General features: G+C 41.4%; 1 protein-coding gene across 2 annotated transcripts in view; it reads left to right on the forward strand.

Moving 5' to 3' along the window:
* Nucleotides 1-17,281, forward strand: part of PREP (prolyl endopeptidase) — a 212,627-nt gene that overhangs the window by 80,993 nt on the left and 114,353 nt on the right. For both annotated transcript variants that reach the window (XM_075340082.1, XM_075340083.1), the window contains exon 8: nt 8,568-8,759. In XM_075340082.1, the coding sequence (XP_075196197.1) occupies nt 8,568-8,759 (192 nt within the window). The remainder of the gene's footprint in view (nt 1-8,567; nt 8,760-17,281) is intronic.

Here is a 17,281-nt window from a genome sequence, read left to right on the forward strand (position 1 = left end):
TTGGGGAGCAAAAACCTGGTGACACATTCCCTTTTAAAGGGCTGGCAGCTGCAGGTTTGTGTACTGCGGTCCTCAGCAATCTGCCCAAGGGAACCTGTAAAAGCCCCAAAAACCATTACCTGCAATCATAGGGTTAATCTGCAGGCTAAAGAAAATCTGTCAGCAGGTTTTTGCTATTAAATCTGAGAGCAGCATAATGTAAGAGCAGAGACCCTGATTACTGGGATGTATCTTTCGCTAGGCTGTGCGCTGTAAATGTGATACAATCGGTGATTTATCAGCATGAGATTCACTGCCTGACTACATGTGCAGATGAGTCAGGCTAATCTGTATAACCACAACCCCACCACTGATTAGCGGCTTGTTGACGATGTACAGTGTACACAGGAAGCTGCCAGTCAGGGGTGTGGGCGGGTTATACACAGTCGAGAAGTCAGCTCTACAACATTTACATCTGATAAAACAGGAATACTAGCAAAACTACACCAAGTGGTCCAGTAAGTGATACATTGCTGGAATCAGGTTCTGTCTCTACATTATGCTCTTATTAGATTCTATAACAAATACTTGCTGATTCATTCCCTTTAATAACATTCCATTGTTGTACAGCTGCCTTAATGAAATTGAGGCTACTGGAAGGAAATTAACTTTAATCCTCCCAGGAGCTGCCAACTTTCAGTCATTGAGAAATCCCAGGTTGGCTTCAGTCACCACCGCTCAGTACACAGTGGCTGTAAGCACGCCTGGCACTTTGATTGACAGCTCGCTCTGCACTTTCAGGCAGCAGGACATTATTGAAATGCTATTGACCTGGACTTTTTGTTCCATCTTTTGTTTTAACTTTTGTTTAGACCAGTGATTGGCAACAAGTACGGTGTGTAACGTGACTTACTGCACAGCTGCATACAGCTCTCCTCTGTTTATCAGCTTTTTGGATTTTTTTTCCTATTTAAATGGGGCTTTATTAACATGGGGTACGCTTCTCAATTGTGGTCCTCCTTCCTATATTGCCGTTATCAGCGCAATGTATGTAAATAATTTCCAATGCACACAGGTCAATAACTTTTGCTTCTGTTTTCAAAATTAGACAGCGTAGTTTGCAGAATCTGCATTGAATATTTACTTATTAAGGCAGATTTGTACAGTTTTAATTGGCTCTAAAATGCCAACCATGACCACTTAATTGGCAGAAAAAAGAAACTTTTGATCTCTGTCCAGATATTTCCCAATTTGAACATAATTTCCATCTTCCGGTATTTGAATTGATTGAAATGGTAATTTCATGGTAAACCTGCAGTATATTAATAGATCATATTTCCTTTCCTTTCTGACAAATTTACTTGTAACTAACATGCTGTTCCGCATTACATTTTTATTTGATATCTATTAAACCAGTCTGGTATGAAGCTGGCAGAACCAATGTTCATTTACATACAATCACTACCTATATATCACAGTTTCATGGCATTGTGCATCAGATGGCTTTGATTTCTACTCCTAAAATATTTGTAAATTTTGGTTTTATTGATATTGCGAAGAAGCAACAAAGTACAAGCTTGCTACAGTATTTCATATATATATAAGATATACCGTAGCGCTAGGGTCCTGGGTTCAAATCCCACCAAGGACACTATCTGCAAGGAGTTTGTATGTTCTCCCCGTGTTTGCATGGGTTTCTTCCGGGTACTCTGGTTTCCTCCCACACTCCAAAGACATACAAATAGGGACTCTAGATTGTGAGCCCCAATGGGGACAGTATTGCCAATGTATGTAAAGCGCTGTGGAATTAATAGCGCTATATAAATGAATACAATTATTATTTATTTTTATATATATATATATATATATATATAATCAGACCAAAATGAGTTTTCTTTATTTTCATGACTCTGACGATTGTAGATTCACATTGAAGGCATCAAAACTATGAATTAAGACATGTGGAGTGAAATACTGAACAAAAAAGTGTGAAACAACTGAAAATATGTCTTATATTCTAGGTTCTTCAAAGTAGCCACCTTTTGCTTTGATTACTGCTTTGCACACTCTTGGCATTCTCTTGATGAGCTTCAAGAGGTAGTCACCAGAAATTGTTTTCCAACAGTCTTGAAGGAGATCCCAGAGATGCTTAGCACTTTTTGGCCCTTTTGCCTTCACTCTGCGGTCCAGTTCACCCCAAACCATCTCGATAGGTTTCAGGTCTGGTGACTGGGGAGACCAGGTCATCTGGCGTAGCACCCCATCACTCTCCTTCTTAGTCAAATGGTCCTTACACAGCCTGGAGGTGTGTTTGAGGTCATTGCCCTGTTGAAAAATAATTGATGGTCCAACTAAATGCAAACCAGATGGAATAGCATGCTGCTGCAAGATGCTGTGGTAGCCATGCTGGTTCAGTATGTGTTCAATTTTGAATAAATCCCCAACAGTGTCACCAGCAAAGCACCCCCACACCATCACACCTTCTCCATGCTTCACGATGGGAACAAGGCATCTAGAGTCCATCCGTTCACCTTTTCTGCGTCGCACAAAGACACGCTGGTGGGATCCAAAGATCTCAAATTTGGACTCATCAAACCAAAGCACAGATTTCCACTGGTCTAATGTCCATTCCTTGTGTTTTGTAGCCCAAACAAGTCTCTTCTGCTTGTTGCCTGTCCGTAGCAGTGGTTTCCTAGCAGCTATTTTACCATGAAGGCCTGCTGCACAGAGTCTCCTCTTAACAGTTGTTCTAGAGATGTGTCTGCTGCTAGAATTGTGGCATTAACCTGGTCTCCAATCTGAGCTGCTGGTAACCTGTGATTTCTGAGGCTGGTGACTCGGATAAACTTATCCTCCACAGCAGAGGTGACTCTTGGTCTTCCTTTCCTGGGGCGGTCCTCATGTAAGCCAGTTTCTTTGTAGCATTTGATGGTTTTTGCCACTGCACTTGGGGACACTCAAACTTTTCCCAATTTTTCGGACTGACTGACCTTCATTTCTTAAAGTAATGATGGTCACTCGTTTTTCTTTACTTAGCTGCTTTTTTCTTGCCATAGTACAAATTCTAGCAGTCTATTCAGTAGGACTATCAGCTGTGTATCCACCAGACTTCTGCACAACACAACTGATGGTCCCAACCCCATTTAGAAGGCAAGAAATCACACTTATTAAACCTGACAGGGCACACCTGTGAAGTGAGAACCATTTCCGGTGACTACCTCTTGAAGCTCATCAAGAGAATGCCAAGAGTGTGCAAAGCCGTAATCAAAGCAAAAGGTGGCTACTTTGAAGAACCTAGAATATAAGACATATTTTCAGTTGTTTCACACTTTTTTGTTAAGTATTTCATTCCACATGTGTTAATTCATAGTTTTGATGCCTTCAATGTGAATCTACAATTTTCAGAGTAATGAAAATAAAGAAAACTATAGAAAAATATAATAATTCACAGTGCCTTGCGAAAGTATTTGGCCCCCTTGAATTGTTCAAACTTTTCCCACATTTCAGGCTTCAAACATAAAGATAAAAAGTTTAATGTTATGGTGAAGAATCAACAACAAGTGGGACACAATTGTGAAGTTGGACGATATTTATTGCTTATTTTCAATTTTTATAAAAAATAATAAACTGAAAAGTGGGGTGTGCAATATTATTCGAACAACTAAACCTCAATCTATACCCATAATTAGCAAAGGGTCATAAATGCAAATGTGGCGCCCTGGACAAGCCAGGACGTCACAGGTACTGCAACAACACACCCCACACCCCGGTTAGGAACACCAAAGTCAAACACAAACCCTTGTTGCCTCCCTCCAGGGGCTGATGTCCACACCAGGTGGGGTGGAGCCAGGCGGTTGGCTCCTCCCACCGAGGAGTTCACAGTCCTGGAGGCGGGAAAGAAGGTCAGATAGTGACGAGGAGTGTAGAGAGAGAGAGTCAGGGAAGTGGTAGTGGAGGAACTGACTGGCCGTGTCCGGGTACGTGGCCCGGGCACCTGACAGCAAGGTTGGCAGACGGTGGTGACCGTCTGCAGGAGAGGCCGATTGATGCACAACCGAAAGGACCGGGGACGGGCGGTGGCCCGCCGGTACCGGATCGGGTAGCGAAGAGAAGCCAGCACCATCCGGCAGGGCCTACGGACGCCGACCAGGCTAGGAGTCGCCGTTAAACCGGTCAAATCCGTCAGCGATGGGAATCTCCGGGGTTTCCCAGCAGTAAAGACCCGACTGAAGGCAACCGTCCAAACCGTAAGGGAGAGAAAGCTACCGCCAGAGCTAGAGCTCCCAGGGCCAGAGCCTGCGGGCAAACAGGGCTCCCTTAGCCAACCTACCGCTGGGGAGCGGGTTACCGGTGGGAAGCCATGGGGGCCGTGAACATAATACCGGTGCAGGGAGAGACAGTTACCGCCAACCTACCAGGAGTGACCTTCGCAGCCGTCTGTGGGACTCGTCCATCCAGCCGTTTGTTTTACCAGAGACTCCATGTGCGTTACTGGCTGAGTAAGTACCACCGTGCCATCTGGCACTGCGCTGCCCCGCGACCCTGCACCTGGCCAGGCCCCGCAACCCACCAAGCAGATAACAACCCCGGGACTACCAAAATCCCACTACCCACGGAGGAGAACGAAACATCTCAGCTGCTCCCTGTCATCACTTCCGGGATCCCCGTACAGAGCAGCGGTGGTGCCCCAACCTCACCACACACCGTGGGTGGCATCACAAACAGACATCCCAAACCCCAACAAACCACCCCTTTCACTCACAGGCGAGGAGCGCCGCTCGAGTCCTCGGATCTGGCCCACCGAGCAGCAGCAGCAGCGCCGGACCCGAGCGTGGTGAGCGCAGCGCCCCGCCGCCCGCGACACAAACACAATTTGCCCAAAGGGGAACTAGAGGTACTCTAAACTAAAGATTAATAAAACAACTTTTAATCCTAACAAATTAGCACAAATAAATCTAAAATCAGTAGCAGGTAGAGCAACCAAACATATATTAAATCACGTATCCGGCCGCGGACCGGACACTATGAGTAAGTGAACAACTGTCCTACAATAATTGTCAGTGATATTGCCCTACCCTGCCTAATAAAAGCTAACTAATAGCCTCCCCAACATGTTTAACCATGTCTGGCTTCATCAGGGGGCTAAGGCTATAGGACAGTTGTTCACTTACTCATAGTGTCCGGTCCATGGCCGGATACGTGATTTAATATATGTTTGATTGCTCTACCTGCTACTGATTTTAGATTGATCTGTGTTAATTTGTTAGGATTAAAAGTTATGCTTTATTAATCTTTAGTTTAGGGTACCTCCAGTTGCCCTTTGGGCAAATTGCAATATTATTCGTCCCCTTTCAGTTAATACTTTGTAGCACCACCTTTTCCTGCGATGACAGCTGCAAGTCGCTTGGGGTATGTCTCTATCAGTTTTGCACATCGAGAGACTGAAATTCTTGCCCATTCTTCCTTTACAAACAGCTTGAGCTGAGTGAGGTTGGATGGAGAGCGTTTGTGAACAGCAGTTTTCAGCTCTTTCCACAGATTCTCGATTGGATGCAGGTCTGGACTTTGACTTGGCCATTCTAACACCTGGATACGTTTATTTGTGAACCATTACATTGTAGATTTTGATTTATATTTTGGATCATTGTCTTGTTGAAAGACAAATCTCCGTCCCAGTCTCAGGTCTTTTGCAGACTCCAACAGGTTTTCTTCAAGAATGGTCCTGTATTTGGCTCCATCCATCTCCCATCGATTTTAACCATCTTCCCTGTCCTTGCTGAAGAAAAGCAGGCCCAAAACATGATGCTGCCACCACCATGTTTGACAGTGGGGATGGTGTGTTCAGGGTGAGGAGCTGTGTTTATTTTACGCCAAACATATCATTTGGCATTGTGCACAAAAAGATCGATTTTGGTTTCATCTGACCAGAGCACCTTCTTCCACATGTTTGGTGTGTCTCCCAGGTGGCTTGTGGCAAACTTTAAATAACACTTTTATGGATATCTTTGAAAAATGGCTTTCTTCTTGCCACTCTTCCATAAAGGCCAGATTTGTGCAGTGTACGACTGATTGTTGTCCTATGGACAGACTCTCCCACCTCAGCTGTAGAGCTCTGCAGTTCATCCAGAGTGACCATGGGCCTCTTGGCTGCATCTCTGATCAGTGTTCTCCTTGTTTGAGATGAAAGTTTGGATAGATGGCCGGGTCTTGGTAGATTTGCAGTGGTATGATACTCCTTCCATTTCAATATGATCGCTTGCACAGTGCTTCTTGAGATTTTTAAAGTTGTGGAAATCTTTTTGTAACCAAATTCGGCTTTAAACGTCTCCACAACAGTATCACGGACCTACCTGTTGTGTCCCTTGGTCTTCATGATGCTCTTTGTGCTTTAAACAGAACACTGACACTATCACAGAGCAGGTGCATTTATACGGAGACTTGATTACACACAGGTGGATTATATTTATCATCATCAGTCATTTAGGACAACATTGGATCATTCAGAGATCCTCAATAATCTTCTGGAGTGAGTTTGCTGCACTGAAAGTAAAGGGGCCGAATAATATTGCACGTCCTAATTTTCACTTATTTGTTTTACAAAAGTTTAAAATAAGCAATAAATTTCGTTGAACTTCACAATGGTGTCCCACTTGTTGATTCATCACCATAAAATTAAAATGCTCTATCTTTGTTTGAAGCCTGAAATGTGGGAGAAGGTTGAAAAATTCAAGGGGGCTGAATACTTTTGCAGGGCACTGTGTATGTGTGTATGTATATACAGTGTGTGTGTGTGTGTGTGTGTGTGTGTGTGTGTGTGTGTGTGTGTGTGTGTGTGTATAATATATATATATATATATATATACACACACACATCAAATTGGACAGAATTTCACACACAACCTCAAAAGTAGGCTTGACAAAATTGTTGGCATCTTTCCCAAATTCTTGGTAAACAACTTTATTTCAAACTTGTGATGCTCATTACAGCTCACCTGTGGCAAGTAATAGGCGTGGGCAATATGAAAATCACACCTGAAATCAGATCAAAAGTGGAAATCTCTTGTAGACGGCAGAAAAAAAATTGATGATAGTTTGCAATGTAGGATAGTCTGGATGGTGTATAGGCAGCCCCAATCAAGTTCCAAAGAAATTAAAGTTGTCATGCAGGCTCAGCGTGCATCGGTGTCTGTTTTGAACTATCTATCAACATTTGAATGCAATGAAATGCTATAGCAGGAGACCCGGGAGGACCCTACTGCTGACAGATATAAAAAAAAGCAAAATTTCAATTTGACAGAATGTGAGTAAGCCAAAATTTTTCTGGAAAAGAGTTTTGTGGGCAGATGAAATCAAGATAGAGGTTTTTGGTAAAGCACATTCTTCTACTGTTCAATGAAAACAGAATGAGGACTACAAAGAAAAGAACACAGTGCTGGCGTTTCAAAGATGTTGTGGGGTTATTTTGCTGTCTCTGGCATTGTGTGCCTTGACTGTAAGCAAGACCTCATGGAATCTGAAGATTACCAAAGGATTCTGGGTCGCAATATAGTGCTCAGTGTCAGGAAGCTTGGTTTGCATCCTAGTTCATGGGTCTTTCATCCGACAATGACCCCAAACATACTTCAAGAAGCCCCTAGAAATGGATGTAAATAAAGCGCTAGAGAGTTCTGAAGTTGCCAGGAGTGAATCTGCATCTAAATTCCATTAACCTCACCTGTGGGGAGATCTTAAAATTACTGTTTGGAGAAGGCGCCCTTCAAATATGAGAGACCTGGAGCAGGTTGCAAAAGAGTGGTCCAAAACTCCAGTTGAGAGATCTAAGAAGCTTGTTGATGGTTATAGGAAGCAATTGATAGCAGATATTTATTTCAAAGGGTGTGGAACCAAATATTAAGTTGAGGGTGCCAACAATTTTGGCCAACCCATTTTTGGAGTTTTGTACAAAACTTTGCCAAATTTGCCTTTTTTGTCTGTTTTTTTTTTGTGTTGTTCCATTACATACCAAGGAAATAAACCTGTGTATAACAAAACGTGCAACTGCAATCATTTTCTGGGAGAAATACTTTATTTTCTGGAACAATTTCAGTAGTGCCAACACTTTTGGCAATGACTGTGTATATTTCCTGCTATTCTTTTTTGCTTTTTCTTTTCTCCCCTAAACAATCATGTGAAAAGTTCAGGTTTTAGAATACTTTCTGTGCTTGTCACTCTGCTTGCTTACTGGCATATAAGAACAACTTTGATGTGCAGGAACAGTGTCAATGTGTAGTGACTCATTATACACTTTTTGGCACCTCGAAGCGAACATAAGGAACACAAAGAAGAGGCGCTGCAAGGCATTTTCATTTCTAAAGGTTGCCTTTTTAGGCACGGACCACATATAGACAGACCCCTGTGTAAGAAGTGTGGTAGTTTACATTCTGGCCATACCATGTGCTTTCCCTGCCCTAGTCTTGGCTCACTTCTGCTTGCAGCATAGACAAGTCTTCAAATGGCGGTAGATAAAAATGGTTCACATAATGCGACTCACTTCCTTTCTTCATCCATCCTCTACAGGCTCCATAACTTGAATTGTTCTTTTCTTACAGGAATTCTTCCATGGGTGAAACTAATAGATAATTTTGATGCAGAATATGAATACGTAACAAATGAAGGGACCGTCTTCACATTTAAAACTAACCGCAATGCCCCAAACTACAAATTGATCAACATAGACTTCAGTGATCCCGGTGAATCCAACTGGAAAGAACTTGTACCACAGCATGAAAAGGATGTTCTAGGTAAGTGTATGCTAAGGCTACCTGATATCCGATGTTATGCTAAAGCCGCATTCTAATCATGGCCATATCAAATTGTGACTCTATGCAGATAACATGAATCGTAGAAATATAAATAACTATTGATTAAAGTTCCAATGTTGCTAGGTAAAACAATACTGAATATATGAATATATTTATAGATCAAATAGGTTGTCGACTATTTAATGATATATCATATTCAACATAAACTGTGAAGAATTGTGCAATATGTTTGTACAGCATAAATAGATTATCAGAATTGTATTAAAGGGAATAAAGCCCTTTAACAGCTGCTGTTTTAATGTGAATTGTTAGTCGTTAAGGAGTTAACCTATTTTCACTCATACAAATTTGCCCTTGATTTGCTCTTGGGAATACCTCTTGGAAGATGGAGAGAAAAAAAGAAAAGCCATGGCGTGAAAGGTTGAAAGGAAGCTGTCAAAAAATGGCCTCTTGTTTAAATCAAGTTTTTGTGTTACATGCATTAAAAAAGAAAAAATACCGTATATAATCTTTCAATTTTCATAATGGCCCCTGGGGCCTTTTTTATCTCGTACTTCCTATCCTTTCATGAAGAGTATAGCTATACTTCTTATCATCAAAGTCAGGATTACAATGAAGGGTAACAAAACTATATACATCTGATAAAGGATCCACCAACTACAATATGCAAAGTCCAAGTTGACCATGTTTCCCTTCCCTTTACAATGATCCTTGCACACGCTCACCTGATCATTGTGGCTATGCACATGTGGTGTTTCTTGAGTCAACACTAAGTTAGTCTACAGGGTGGGCCATTTATATGGATACACCTAAATAAAATGGAAATGGTTGGTGATATCAACTTACTGTTTGTAGCTCATTAGTATATGGGAGGGGGAAAACTTTTCAAGATGGGTGGTGACTATGGTGGCCATTTTGAAGTTGGCCATTTTGGATCCAACTTTTATTTTTTCCATTGGGAAGAGGGTTATGTAACACATCAAGCTTATTGAGAATTTCACAAGAAAATCAACCACCACCACATTATGGGTGTCAGGACTGAGCATTCCTACATGAACAGTGTCCTGGATAGTGGATTAGTCATCGTGGGCCAGTTGAATGGCCACCAAGGTCTCCCGATCTGACCCCCTTAGACCTTTATCTTTGGGGTCATCTGAAAGCAGTTGTCTATGCTGTGAAGATACAAGATGTGCAGCATCTGAAACAACCGATACTGGAAGCCTGTGCTAACATTTCTTATGCGGTGTTGCTATCAGTGTGTCAAGAGTGGGAGCAGAGGGTTGCATTGACAATCCAACACAAAGGGCAGCACTTTGAACACATTTTATAAGTGGTCATAAAATTGAAAATAACTAATGACTGAATAAAGTTACATTAAAACCAAGCACACCATTGTTTTTCTTGGGAGATTCTCAATATGTTTGATGTATGACATGACCCTCTTCCCATTGGAAAAAATAAAGTTGGATCCAAAATGGCCACCATGGTCACCACCCATCTTGAAAAGTTTCCGCCCTTCCATATACTAATGAGCCACAGAGAGGAAATTTAGATCACCAACTATTCCCATTTTATTTAGGTGTATCCATATAAATGGCCCACCCTGTATTTTTATTTTGGATACAGTATGAGATAGGTTAAAAAAAAAAAACCTTTGCCAAATTGAAAAAAAAATACATTTAAAAGAAAACTCTGATTTGACTAATAGGCTATTTTCTGATGGCTTCCCTTAAACATTTACAGTTTTGAAGGCCATGTTCACCATATGCAATTGTACGGCATCTTTTTTTTTTTTTCCAAAATTGTTTTAAAGTTACTACCTTTTTTCAGCAAGTTTGGAGAATTACACAATAAGGCTGTGTGCGCACATAGCGTTCTGCCCTGCAGAAATTTCTGCAGTGATTTGAATAGCACACGTGAGCTTCAAATCGCTGCAGAAAGAGTCCGTAATGAAAAAAAAAGCCGATTTCATGCGCTCTGAGTGCAGCACCTCCCATAGACAGAGCGAGGACTGCAGGCAGAGCGCACGGAATAAGTGACATGTCACTTATTAGAACGCGCGCTTCGGACAGCAGGCGAAGCGCTGCACTCTAATATGCCACGTGCGCACGTCTCCTGCATAATCTTCATAGATTATGCTGGGGATGCAGGATGCATGCAGTTACGCTGCGGTGCAGATCGCAGCGTAACTGCATGCAAATACGCAACTTGCGCACATAGCCTAAATGTGCAGTTGTAATTGTGTTGTGTGAATGTGGCCATATTTTTTAAGCTGCCATTGGTGTAGGAATAAATAAGAGCTGTAAACCTCAGGCTTGAATTTATTTTACTATATTGGATTGTTGAATTTTCAGAGCTACACAGTTACATATTGTCAAATATCTAATATTCTTCCTGTAATCTGAATGGAAAGATTTTTAATGACCCACCTTTTAAAGTATGTCCAGGCCTTTCGGGAAAGTCTACAGTGACTATTTGGCCATAAGTATGTGATATGTTACTTTTTAACAAGTTGTGCATGGCGTTGCTCAAGTCACTTGTATAGAGTGAGGCCGCACATGTCTTTCAAAGACAAGTCCAGCAATATCTTTACATGGCCGTTATCCGAGAAGTCCGCTTTGGAATCAATATGCAAATGAGACTGAAGTGCATTCGGGCTGTGGAAGATCTTTCCATGCCTCTGTCACTCCAGCTCTATTCCTTGCTCGGCACCACCTTCTTCTGCTTCTCTGACAGATCCTTTGCTTGAATTCACACAACCTAAAGGTTGCCAGTTAAGGAGGTAAAGGCAGCGCTGGGCAGGGAATAGAGCTGTAGTGACAGAGGTTTGGGAAGGGCTTCCACACACCGAAAGCACTTAAGCCTCATTTGCTTATCGATTCAAAGACTAATTTCTAAGTAATGGAGGAATGAATTGGCTAAATATATAGGTATGACTAGACTTGTGTTTGAAAGAGCTACATGCACATAAAGTCATGGCCAAAACTGTTGGCACTCTTAAAACAAAAGAACATTATGATCTCTAGAGAAGGACTGAAATTGCGCAACCAGCTGCGCAGCCAGCTCTGTCCTCACCTATTGTACCATCACCCATTCCCTGTAGACTGTGAGCCCTCGCGGGCAGGGTCCTCTCTCCTCCTATACCAGTCTGTTTTGTACTGTTAATGATTGTTGTACGTTTACCCTCTTTCACTTGTAAAGCGCCATGGAATAAATGGCACTATAATAATAAATAATAATAATAAATTGAGATGTTGATATTTTTCAACAGTTTTGGTTCTCCAATCCTCAGACAGTTCTCTTGTCTTTTTGTTCTCCATGCCCACAATTTTGGAAAGGTGCCAACAATTTTGTCTAGCCCAATTTTGGGGATTTTGTGTGAAATTATATCAAATTTGCGTTTTTTTCCTCCTTTTTTTGTGTTGTTCTAATACACACTAAGGAAATAGGTGTATAACAAAACGTGTACTTGCAATAATTTTCTAGAAATCTCAAGGTTTCAACACTTTCATACATGACTATATAACTACCGTAGTTTGGGGGTTAAATACCACTGACAAATTACCTTTAATGAAAGTTTGATCAAATATTGCTGACTACTACCAGTAATAGCATTGATTATGAATACATTAAGCATTGGCTTCCCCATTATAAATAATAGACTATATGCATTAGTGCATAGATTCCTGCATATTTGGGAGACTACTGTGGAAACTGAAATCCTGTTCCCAGGGCACAATTTTTATGTGTGAAATGATTTATTAGCCTTTTAGGTGTAATTATGATTGTCTGCACTGTTAAAACAAAAGTTATTTGTCACTGTAAAAAGTCAAATTAAAGGGAACATGTCAGGTCCCCTATGGTCTTCAACCCAGCAGCATTCATACCTGTATGCCCAAATTCCCTCCCTAACCATTCCTATATAATGCTATTCACTAATATATAATTTTTTTTAAAAGCTACTAAACCTTGATGTCCCTATGCTAATTATGGCCTTGACTAATCGCAGGGGTATTTTTTCCCCAGACTAGTTGGCTATCTTTCCATGTGATAAAGCCCCTTTGGCCATGATAACATGACTTCCATGAGCCAGTGTCACCACCAGCTAATGGAAATCTTGCACATGCACATGCCTCGTTTCAGCCGTGTCAGTGCGTCTCAGAAGCAGGGTGGACGTTTTCCGGCTTCATTAGACGTCCTGTGCATGACCGGAAGTTCAGACGCCGGCTCGTGTCATGTTATCACACCCACAGGAGTGTAGTGACATGGAAAGAAGGCTGACTAGTATAGGGAAACAGCGCCTCTTCAACTAGTCAAGGCCTTAATAACTTAGCATAAAGACAGCGAGGTTTATAACTTATTTGTTTAAACATTCATATTAGTGAATAGCGTTATACAGGGCTGGTTAGGGAGGGTATTTGGGCATACAGGTAGCAATGCTGCTCTGTTGAAGGTTATAGGGGACCTGACCGGTTGCCTTTCATTAAAATTTGTGCTTAAAAATAAAAGTCATGCTTTTACACAGTATAGTCACCAGCTTTCTGTTAAAGTGTAAAGACTTTTTTTGCATCCCTAAAATAGTCCACTAGCTTTTTTTTTTTCAATCCTTATACATTACTTTTAATAACCCAAAATCCTGCAGTTTTCACTTTAAGCATTAAGACTAGGTTTACACAGGACCATGCATGATGCCTAAAACAATGTTTTTTTAAAGCAGGTTTTCACTGCTTGTTCATCGGCTGATTGTAAAGTGGTTCACAGTGGCAGATTATCTGGAAACCTGAAACGTGATCCTAGGAATGCTTGTCCCGATATTTGGCCAATGTAAATGCACCCTTGAGTTACATTCACACATCCGTGTGTTGCGGGCTGAGTACCATGCGCTGCCTGACACAAGCTGAACAACCTCATATATGCTTATGAGCTGGGGTGGACATTGGCAGTAGAGGACCACAGTGCAGGGTTCGTGTTTGACCCAAAACCCACACAGGAGGGCCCATCTGCATATGTACATTGGCAGTAGAGGACTACAGTGCAGGGTTTGCGTCTACCTCCCAAACCCACCCAGCAGGTGGGTTTGGGAGTTGGGTTTCTGCACATGTACATTTACAGTAGAAGACCAGAGTGCAGGGTTCGCGTCTACACCCCAAACCCATCCCCGAGGGCCCATCCGCTTATCATCATACAATTTTTTTATTCAGATAAATGAAGGATCTCCACATAGTACAAGACATAGTGATGTCACAAAGGAATTCAGATGTTGTTTCATTATTCCTTGTCAGGACTAATCAAATCTATTTATCTGGGCTGTGATTTATGAAAAGGCAAGAATGAAAAGTTTTACAATAGCATCTCCAGAAGAATGGATACACCACAAAAGGCCAAATGTGTGACGCAGCCATTAATAAAAGGCACATATCCTTATCTGCTGTTATTATCCACTCTCTCTAAGATTTCACTGTGACCTGAATTCTCCAAAGCAAGATTTTTATTGTGATGAATACGGCGTAGATCAGGAGATTGCACACTGAAAATAGGACCAAGCTAAGCTGTACATCTGAACAATCAGTATACTATTCATCTAAAGAAACCTTTTATACTAAATACAACTGATGTGATGTTGTTTTAAAGAGAAATTTAACTAATAATAATTTAATAAAAAATGTATTTATATATTACTAACATATTCTGCAGCATTTTACAGTTAAGCGTGGACAAGTAAATACCATAAAGACTTCAAAAAGTATCAGTTCAAAAGCTACAGGAGGAGATGGGGTTCTGCTGGCAAGCGGGGGACAAAATAGATAACAAGTGCTTGTCATGTTTGGTCCAGCCATCATTATAATAAATAAGGGTTTTCAAAAAAATGCTGCCAGTCATCAGCCAGTAGAGTTACCAAATTCAATTGCGTGCATAGAGACTGTAGAGACTGATTAAGAGTGACAGGATTCTGAGGAAAATTTAGAAATGGGGTAAGAGGGAAGTGTCTAGGTAAGCAATGTCTAAAGAGATGCATTTTTAAAGCATGCTTAAAAACGTAGGGGCTAGGTATTAGATTGTCTGGAGTTGTGCATTCCAGAAAACTGATGCAGCATGAGAGAAGTCTTGGAGTTGGAAGTGGGAGGTTCAGATTATGGAGGATACTTGTTATAGATCAGTTGCAGAACTGAGAGAACAGGTAGGGTATCACCTAGAACTGAAGTGAGGGAGGAGATGCATGTTGGCGTAAAACTGTGCAAAGCTTTGTGGCTGAGAGAGATAACTTTATATTGTACTCTGTAGCAGATGGGTAACCAATGCATTGACTGGCACAAAGTAGAGGCATTGGTGTAGCGGCTAGACAGAAATATGACCCTAGCTGCCGCATTCAGGATGCTAAGTGGGTGATCGATCAGTAGAAAGTTGCAGCAGTCCAGACGAGAATGAGTAAGAGCACAAGTAATTGTTTTTGTAGTTTCAAAGGTGAGAAAAGGTTAGATTTTTTGAGATATTTAAAAGATTCTGGTGACATGAGCCAGTGAATGATCCACTAGCGGGAATAAACAAAGGTTCGGTGTCAAATATGACCGCAAAACAATGTGTGTGCTACTTGGGAGTTATTCTTGAACCACCCAAGAAATTTGCAATGCCGGATATGGGTAGGTTAGTAGAGGGTGGTAACATGAGAAGTTCATATTTCGAGAGATTCAGTTTCAGAAAGAGAAAAGATATGATGTTAGAGACAGCAGAGCCATAATTCCTGGTATGTTGTATTAAGATGGGGTGATGTAAGGAGAGGATGTGTATAATTGGGAGTCATCAGCATATAGATGGTACTAAAAACCAAATCTGCTGATACACTGCCCCTATGTGACAAACTATCAGGAAAAGCGAAAGAGGAAGAAAGGGGAGGAAGAAGAGTCAAATGATATAGTGAAGGAGCAGTCAAAGAGGTAGGAGGAGAGCCAAAAGAGAACAGTTTGTTTGAGGTCAAAAAAGCGGAGCGTAGTAAGGAAGAGCTAATGACCCTTATTGTCAAAAGCAGAAGAAAGATCAAGGAGAATCTGCAGGGAGTAGTGACCATTAGATTTACACACATGGTCAAAATTGTTTGTACCCCTCGTTTAATGAAAGAAAAACCCACAATGGTCACAGAAATAACTTGAATCTGACAAAAGTAATAATTAAAAAAAAATCTATCAAAATGAACACATGAAGGTCAGACATTGCTTTTCCATCATGCTTCCACAGAATTTAAAAAAATAAAACTCATGAAATAGGCATTGACAGAAATTATGGTACCCCTGAAAATAATGTGACAAAAGGGACATGTTAAATTAAGGTGTGCCCACTAATTAGCATCACAGGTGACTACAATATTGTAATCAGTCAGTGGGCCTGTATAAAGGGCTACAGATACTCACTGTGCTGTTTGGTGATATGGTGTGCCCACTAATTAGCATCACAGGTGACTACAATCTTGTAATCAGTCAATGGGCCTGTATAAAGGGCTACAAATACAGACTGTGCAGTTTGGTGACATGGTGTGTACCACACGCAACATGGACCAGAGGAAGTGAAGGAAAGAGTTGTCTCAGGACATTAGAAAATTATAGACAAGCATATTAAAGGTAAAGGTTAGAAGACCATCTCCAAGCAGCTTGAGGTTCCTGTAACTATAGTTGCATATATTCAGAAATTTAAGATCCATGGGACTGTGGCCGCAGGAGGAAAGTTGATGACAAATCAAAGAGATGGATAATACGATTGGTAACAAAAAAGCCCAGAAAAACTTCTAAAAAGATTAAAGGTGAACTTCAAGCTCAAGGAATATCAGTACCAGATCGCACCATCCGTCGTTGTTTGAGCCAAAGTGGACTTCATGGGAGACGACCAAGGAGGACACCATTGTTAAAAAAAGAATCATAAAAAAGCCAGACTGGAATTTGACAAACTACATGTTGTCAAGCCACAAAGCTTCTGGGAGAATGTCCTATGGACAGATGAGACAAAAATGGAACTTTCTGGCAAGGCACATCAACTCTATGTTCACAGATGGAAAAAAGAAGCATATCAAGAAAAGAACACTCTCCCTACTGTGAAACATGGAGGAGGCTCTGTTGTGTTCTAGGGCTGCTTTGCTGCATCTGGCACAGGGTGTCTTGAATCTGTGCAGGTTTCGATGAAATCTAAAGACTATCAAGGGATTCTAGAAATAAATGTGCTGGCCAGTGTCAGAAAGCTTGGTCGCAGGCCATGGGTCTTGCAACATGATAATGACCCAAAACACAGTGCTAAAACATCCAAGAATGGCTAGGAGGAAAACAGTGGACTATTCTGAAGTGGCCTTCCATGAGCCCTGACCTAAATCCTTTGGAGCATCTTTTTTTTAAAGAGCCGAAACATGCCGTCTGGAAAAGGCAACCTTCAAACACGAAACAACTAGAGCAGTTTTCTCTTGAGGAGTGGGCCAAAATACTTGTCGAGAGGTGCAGAAGTCTGATTGACCGTTAGAGGAATCA

Source organism: Anomaloglossus baeobatrachus, chromosome 3 (assembly GCF_048569485.1).
Source record: "Anomaloglossus baeobatrachus isolate aAnoBae1 chromosome 3, aAnoBae1.hap1, whole genome shotgun sequence".
Lineage (NCBI taxonomy): Eukaryota > Metazoa > Chordata > Amphibia > Anura > Aromobatidae > Anomaloglossus > Anomaloglossus baeobatrachus.